This window comes from Malus sylvestris, chromosome 14, assembly GCF_916048215.2.
Source record: "Malus sylvestris chromosome 14, drMalSylv7.2, whole genome shotgun sequence".
In the NCBI taxonomy this organism is placed as follows: Eukaryota; Viridiplantae; Streptophyta; class Magnoliopsida; order Rosales; family Rosaceae; genus Malus; species Malus sylvestris.
This window is the reverse complement of record NC_062273.1, coordinates 16,002,646-16,010,340: the sequence shown is the minus strand read 5'-3', so window position 1 is coordinate 16,010,340 and position 7,695 is coordinate 16,002,646. Positions and strand designations below refer to the sequence as shown.

Below are 7,695 nucleotides of genomic sequence, written 5' to 3'. Positions count from 1 at the left end.
CGCTGGATGCTGGCGCAAAGTCCTTTGGGGTGGATTTGCTCTTAAAGAATGATCTAGACAAAATCCTGGTCCAGTGATATACATTGAAAAGTTAAAGGACCAAACTGTGACGGAAAAAAGGTTGGAAGACCAAAGTGAAAAAATCTGCAAATCTTAGGGGCAATTGTGAAATTAACCCACACAAATACAAAACAAATTAACAAAATTAAAACAAAAAAAAGACAAAAAAAAGGAAAAAAGTAATAGAGATTAAAATTCGGGGGTGCAGCTCTCTTCGGGGATGATTTGTGCAACCTGGCAGCAAGCAATGCAAGCTCTGACCTTTACCTCTCTTCTGCAACACCAACACCATCCTCATCTTCTTCCTCCTTTTCACTCCCATTTCCTTCAATTCCAAACCTCCTAACCCCACAAATCCCCCAACTGGGGTCTCCCCAATTCTCCCCCAAAAAGTCCCAATCTTTCTCCACCACTGATTGAAAATTCCAGAGAGATCTGAACCGCCCCAATTGGGTTCCCAAAGGAACCAAATATCCCCCACAATCTAACACCCTTTGAAAACCCAATGCTGCAAAACCTCTGATTTTTTTTTCTTCAATCAACAGAGTGCAGCGAAAAGCCTTGAGCTTTGAGGGAGAGAGGGACTTAGAGAGAAAAATGAAAGGGAGCCAGAAAGATCAAGAGAAAGTGATTTGGGATCAGATGCGGAGCTCCACAGGGACCCCAATTCCTGGACCCGGCTCCCAATCTCGAGCCACCCCTAAACTCCTCGTCTGGCTCCTCCTCTTCGTCTCTCTCACTTACATCGTGTACACTCTCAAGGTCGTCTCCACCTCACGCGCCGCCTGCTCCGACGACAACGACCCTTTTACCCCTCTCCGCCTCTCCTCCTCCTCCTCCACCGGCAACACCACCACCGCCCAAGATCGGACTTCCCAGATGCTCCAGCTCAAAACCCAACAACCCGATAAAGCAAACCAGCCGACAGAGATAAACGACATCGTTTTCGGCATTGCCGCCTCCGCCAAGCTCTGGAAACAGAGGAAGAACTACATCAAGCTCTGGTACAAGCCCAAGTCGATGCGCGGGATAGTCTGGCTGGACCGCGAAGTAGAGGATAAAAACCCGGAAGGCGTCGGCCTCCCGCCGATTAAAATCTCCGGCGACACCTCCGGGTTCGCCTACACGAACAAACAGGGCCACCGGTCCGCGATTCGGATATCCCGGATCGTGAGCGAAACGCTGCGTCTCGGCCTCAAGGACGTTCGGTGGTTCGTGATGGGAGACGATGACACCGTTTTCATCACCGACAACCTCGTCCGGGTCCTGAGGAAGTACGACCACACGCAGTACTATTATATCGGGAGCTTATCGGAGAGCCACCTGCAGAACATTTTCTTCTCGTACGGCATGGCGTACGGCGGCGGCGGTTTTGCCATCAGCTACCCACTGGCGATGGCGCTGAGCAAAATGCAGGACCGGTGCATTCAGAGGTACCCCGGGCTCTACGGCTCCGACGACCGAATGCATGCGTGCATGGCGGAACTCGGCGTCCCACTCACTAAAGAACTCGGATTTCACCAGGTCCGTACTCTAATCTGCTTAATTTGATTTGTTTTTGCTTTAATTAGTCGTAATTTGGCTTGAATTTATCTGGTATTTTCCGAATTTGAAAACCCAGCTTGATTTCCTGCAATGGAAACTAGGAATTACACCCGGCATCTCCCTAAACTCTCAAGTTTCGGCCGAAAAATCGTCCGAAACACGAATTGGGTCAGAGTCGGTTTGGCTCTGTGCATTGAATTCTGGAACTGCAATTAATTAGTGTTCTATGTTTAATTAAGTATTAGCGAGTTTAATTAATGTTTAATCATCTTCTTAGTTCGATAATTCCCTATACGTTACCTTCCGGTGTCGGCGAATGGTAGATTGGGCCGTTTCGTCGTGTCGGTTCCCTAGACCGTAAAACGGGTATATAAAAACAAAACATTGGGTCCGAGGAGGGGATCTTAAGACGAGGCGGGTGATTTGCGCAACGTTGTCAATGCTCGGGATACGTGGATGACGGAATGGGCCCCACGCGCATTTAAGGGTTAGACCAGGTTTGTCTCACAGCTCACTACACACCACGCACCTACACAAGTCCACATCCCCCACGACCACTTGCTGTCCGTGTACGTCACGCTCCTTTACCGAGTCAGCAGTGTCCTGTCGACATTGAATGGATGGAGGCTTCCGTTTTGCCCAACCTCAATTTATGTCGGTGGTCTTTTTACATTGGTGGATTAAGCTTAATTTTGGCATAGAATTATAGCAGGCAAGGGCGGATTTGTTGCGAGCTTTAGGTTAAACCGATATATATTTGCTGCATTCAACAAACGTAGGTTTAGTTTGGCTTAATGCAGTTCATTAATGAATGTGGGATTAGGTGTTTCGTAATTTTTTCCTTGATTTTGAAGGAGAATCTAGGTTTAGGTTGAATATCTTGTTCTAAAATGGTGGATCCCTCACTTTCAAGCCACTAATCTCTTGTCCCTCATGTGTTACTTTGTCAAGCCGTCTAACTTCTGTTGCCGGCGCGGCACATTGTGAAGCATTTAGTAGCCTTGGCTTTTGGTTGGCTAGACCGGTAGTTGGGTATGCCTTGCTTAAAACAAGTTGAGTATAATTTTCCAATTTTCGCCCAGGGTTCTTCCATTATGTGTACTAAATAGAGCAAGAACCTCAGCTGCCGTTCCCACAATGTTTTTCTGGTTTTAGGGGTTGAGTGTGAATAAATAGCAGTCTCACTTCTAAATTAGTTTCTTAGTAATGTTCTTATTTTCTGTATGCTTAAATTGTAGATTTTTTTCAGATAGATTTGGTGTGAACTTACGGTGCGTTTCTTTCTTATCAATGGCTCTCAGTACGATGTGTACGGAAACCTGTTCGGGCTCCTTGCAGCACACCCAGTCGCACCCTTAGTAACGATGCATCACTTGGATGTGGTCGAGCCCATCTTCCCCAATGTGACCCGTATTCAAGCCCTTCAGCTGCTTTTTGCACCAGTGAAGCTGGACTCGGCAGGAATTATGCAACAATCCATCTGCTACGACAAGTCAAAGAGCTGGACCATTTCAGTTTCATGGGGCTTTGCTGTACAAATTTTTCGGGGAGTCTTTTCTCCCCGTGAGATGGAAATGCCATCCCGAACGTTTTTAAATTGGTACAGAAGAGCAGATTACACTGCATATGCATTCAACACCCGTCCTGTTAGCCGAAACGCATGCCAGAAACCTTTTGTCTATTACTTGTCAAAGGTAAGGTTTAATGCTACGACGAATTCAACAATTAGCGAGTATGTCCAGCATCGTACCCCTCATCCCCACTGCAAGTGGAAGATGGCTAATCCTTCTAGTCTAGACAAAGTTGAGGTTCATAAGAAGCCCGACCCGCATCTATGGGATAGAGTAAGTACATTTCAAGAGCTTGCACTCCTCTTTTCCATTTACCACCACCCTGAACTTTCCATTCACTTATCTACTACTGCACTACACTTCACCACCACATCTTTGTCGACTGAAACAAGAACGATGGCTAACGCGTTTTCATTCCTTTGTTTTTGGGTGTGTTTCTGGGCAGTCTCCGAGGCGAAATTGTTGCAGGATCGTGGACTCGAAGAAGAAGGGGACCATGGTGATAGATGTTGGTTTATGTAAAGAGGGTGAGATCAGTGAAATTTAAACAACTTTTTTTCACCAATTGATCATTTAGGCTTAGTTATTTCTTAATTTGTTATCTTAAAGTTCCAATTTTGTTGTATTTTGGGGGAATCGATTGCCAAAACAATCATTAAAAAGACAAAAGAGAAATGTTTCATGTACAAAATATGTAGGCTATAACATTCCAATGTTGTCTCTGAACAGCAGTTAAATTATAGGAAAACTAATGAAAATAGCTTGAAAACTTTGAGTTTTAATAATAAGGACAAACTAAGGGTAAAGTGAATAGTATCAGGATTGACTTTTTAGTGTAAAAATGTGGTTTTTCGTTAAAGTGTACAATACCAGGAGCTTTTCATTAAATTTTTCTTAAATTATTTATTCAATTTATAATTAATTTTGCCCAAAAGTATATGTTTGGACCCATGCATGATGGTAGATCTTTGTACTTATGAAGAGTTGCAATCATGAGTACAAAGTTTCCTCAATGGTCACAAAGTATCTTGAGGAGGAACTCTGTAATCTTAAGGAGCCAAGTTTTCCTCGTGCATGGTATCACATACGTATTGAATTCGTAGGTGCTAGTAGCTTGATTTTGTGACAATTTAATTACAATGTGCTTGGATGAGAAAATTTAAGATTACTAAAGAATTCTAAAATAACGAAAAATAGAAATGAGGGAATTTTATTTTCTAGAATTTATGAATTTTCTTATTTGTTTAACCTAAAAGAACGATATAATTTAAATATGAAATTTAATGTGTGCATAGAGTTATTAATACATAAATAAAAGATAGTAATTATGAAATGTGCTAGTAGTAGTGGTGGCGACGAAGGTGATGATGGTGGGCGGTGGTGGTGGCGGTAGCTGTGATGGTGATCATGGGCGGTGGTGGTGGTGGTGGCGGCCAATCATGGTTGAGTTTTCATGTGTTTTTTATTTTTAAACTCTCACTTACAAAAATTTGGAAATGACTCGTACGTACATGAAATTTATACCTAGGAATTGAATCTCAAGTTTCAAGTTTTTTTTTTTCACACAAAAATCCTAGATTTTTATGTTTATGAATTCAAAAAAAAAAAAAAATAATGCATATTCATATGTAAACTATGACTTTTGTCTAAATTTCAAATTTATTTTTATCATATCAACAAAATGTTAGAAAACTTGAGTGGTCCCTCCATCACAAATTTCATTTTGCTTTTTCGCAATCTTTATTCTTCACTTTATTTTGTTGTATGGTGCATGTTCTTGCATTAGGCGAGATCGACATGACACTGGTATCTCGTGTAAAAATACTATAAGTTCGGTCACGTTGCTCACTACAAAATGGGACTCTCCCGACTTTTTTATGTATTTGAAATACAAGTTGAGACATTAGGCCATCTCCAAACGATCAGGTCAAAGGGCTATAGAGCTAAAATAACCTGTTTTGACACGAAAATAGTCTTAAACCGAGAGCTAAGCTAAAGGACTTGTGGGCCCCGCCTGCCCAAAAATGGGAGAATCGGCCAAAGGGTTGGCCAAGAGCAGCTAGCCCGCCAACCTTATATCCCAGCCCAAGCACATGCTACCTATCTTTTTCTTTATTTTTTTTAATTTTTTTATAAATACCTAAGCTATTTCTACCCCATTTCTCACATAATTTTCACAATTTCATAATATCTTACCTCATTTTATTTCAATTTTCACCAATTTTTTACATCCTTTTTATTCTATAAAGATAAGAAATCCGAAGGCTTACTAATTTAGCGACAAGTGACACTCAAAATATGTCTGAAAACCTTATTTTAATATGGTTGTTCAATTCAATTAACCATATTAATTCAATTAAAATAATAAATTATGTTTGGCCTATAGCCCTTTGACCCCCTCGGTTGGAGATGGTTTTTTGTCAAATGACTATGTTTGGCCTATGACCCTTTGGCCCCTTCGGTTGGAGAAGATTGATGAGTAGATTTTATATTATATATTTAACCTTATTCTTAGTATATTTTGGTTAATATTTTGGGAGAATTTTGATACTTTGAATTGTATTTTCAAAATAGAACTTTCGACTTCCTCTGGAGCAAAACATGGTCAAATGGATGAATTTTGGAGTAATTCTAGTTGGAGGATGTTCGTGAATCAGTTAGCTTGGTCGTATCAAAAGATCAGATTTTTCTACCAAGCGATGATTTTCTGGCAATAAAATAAAGGAGCAATGCACGGTGTTGGAATAATGACGTTTTGGGCTTGACTTGCATTTTTGGAGCCCAAGATGACATCGGATGGTTTCGTGGCTTTCTGAAGATGTGTTCGGAACGTCCTGATCTTTAAAGCAAGCTATCTCAAGCCGGATTTGGAGGAGATTTGAGGTTAAAATTTGGCTGGACAGTTTCTGTGCAGATGTTCCTAGCTTAATTAGGACTCTATTTTCTAAGTTATTTTATTTTATTATTTAGTTTCCTAATTGGAGAAAAAGACTAGGGTTTGTACGATAGCTAGAGGGGATTTTAATCTTTTTCCGTTCTTAGTTTTCTTTGTACGCTTTCTTGAAGATTTTCTACTTTAAGGTGTTTTCATTCATTTTCTTCTTAATAATATTTTCTATGATTTCAATTATGAATATGCGTAACTAATTCTTTATGCTAGGGCGAAGCCTTGAGCTTTAATATGAATATTTTATTCTTATTTAATTGCTTATGATTGATTGCATGCACACTTTGAATTATTAATCATTGTGATTAAAACTATCTAATTGTCTTAATGTCTGATCACCATTAGGATATTTAGAAAAGTAATTTGATGCAATTTTGGTTGGAATGTTCCCTGAAATTGACGTTGGCTTCTTGTGGTTAATAATTGTAATTTCACTTAAGATGAACACCACGTCTTAAGGGTTGCATGGTTTTTCAAATGGTTTTCATAAAACTTAATGAGTCTTTCATGTTCATATTTGATCCGAACGTCCGGACGGATTGCATGTTAGATATACATTTTATGTTGGAGGTTCCAAGTAGGATATGTATTAGGAAAACCTAACCTTCAAAGTGGCATGTGTAGATCACAAGTAATTGGTAAAAATACATAGGATTGCTAGATGATGGTGGAACCCTAGTGCTTTTATAAATTGGTATTTTAAAAACTGTTTCTTTTTCTTTCAGCTTTAATATTGCATATTGTTTTACTTTTATTAATTAAATTAGGTCATAAAAATCAATCATCTCAAATTTCTATTTTACAATAATTGTGACATCCCACATTGCCCAGGGAAGTGGATCCTTTAAGCCTTATATGTATATTCTCATCTCTACCTAGCACGAGGCCTTTTGAGAACTCACTGGCTTCGGGTTCTGTAGAAACTCCGAAGTTAAGTGAAAAGGGCCTAGAGCATTCCCAGGATGAGTGACCTACTGGGAAGTTCTGCTCGCTTGAGTTCCCAGAAACAAAACCGTGAGGGTGTGGTCGGGGTCCAAAGCGGACAATTTCGTGCTACAGCTGAGTCGAGCCCAGGAAGTGGTCTCGCTCGGGCTGGGATGTGACAATTTGGTATCAGACCCAATCCCTGGCCGGAAGTGTACCGATGAGGACGTCGAGCCCCTAAGGGGGTGGATTGTAACATCCCACATTGCCCAGGGGAATGGATCATATAAGCTTTATATGTATATTCCCATCTCTAACCAGTGAGCTCCCAAAATGCCTCGTGCTAGTTAGAGATGGGAATATACATATAAGACTTACAGGATCCATTCCCCTGGGCGATGTAGGATGTTACAATCCACCCCCTTAGGGGCCTGATGTCCTCGTCGGCACACCACATCCAGGGTTAGGCTTTGATACAAAATTGTCACATCCCGCCCATGTGCCGATGAGAACGTCAAGCCCCTAAGGGGGTGGATTGTAAGATCCCACATCGTCCAGGGGAGTGATCCTTATATGTATATTCCCATCTTTGCATAGCACGAGGCATTTTGGGAGCTCATTGGCTTCGGGTTCCATCGGAACTCCGAA

General features: G+C 41.0%; 1 protein-coding gene across 1 annotated transcript; it reads left to right on the top strand.

Moving 5' to 3' along the window:
- The first annotated feature begins 257 nt into the window (after positions 1 to 257).
- On the top strand, positions 258 to 3,867 carry LOC126599962 (uncharacterized). The gene is made up of 3 exons (XM_050266446.1): positions 258 to 1,584; positions 2,907 to 3,449; positions 3,622 to 3,867. Exons 1-3 carry the CDS (start codon positions 658 to 660, stop codon positions 3,721 to 3,723), a joined length of 1,572 nt encoding a protein of 523 aa, XP_050122403.1. The 5' UTR covers positions 258 to 657; the 3' UTR covers positions 3,724 to 3,867.
- The last annotated feature ends 3,828 nt before the right edge of the window (positions 3,868 to 7,695 follow it).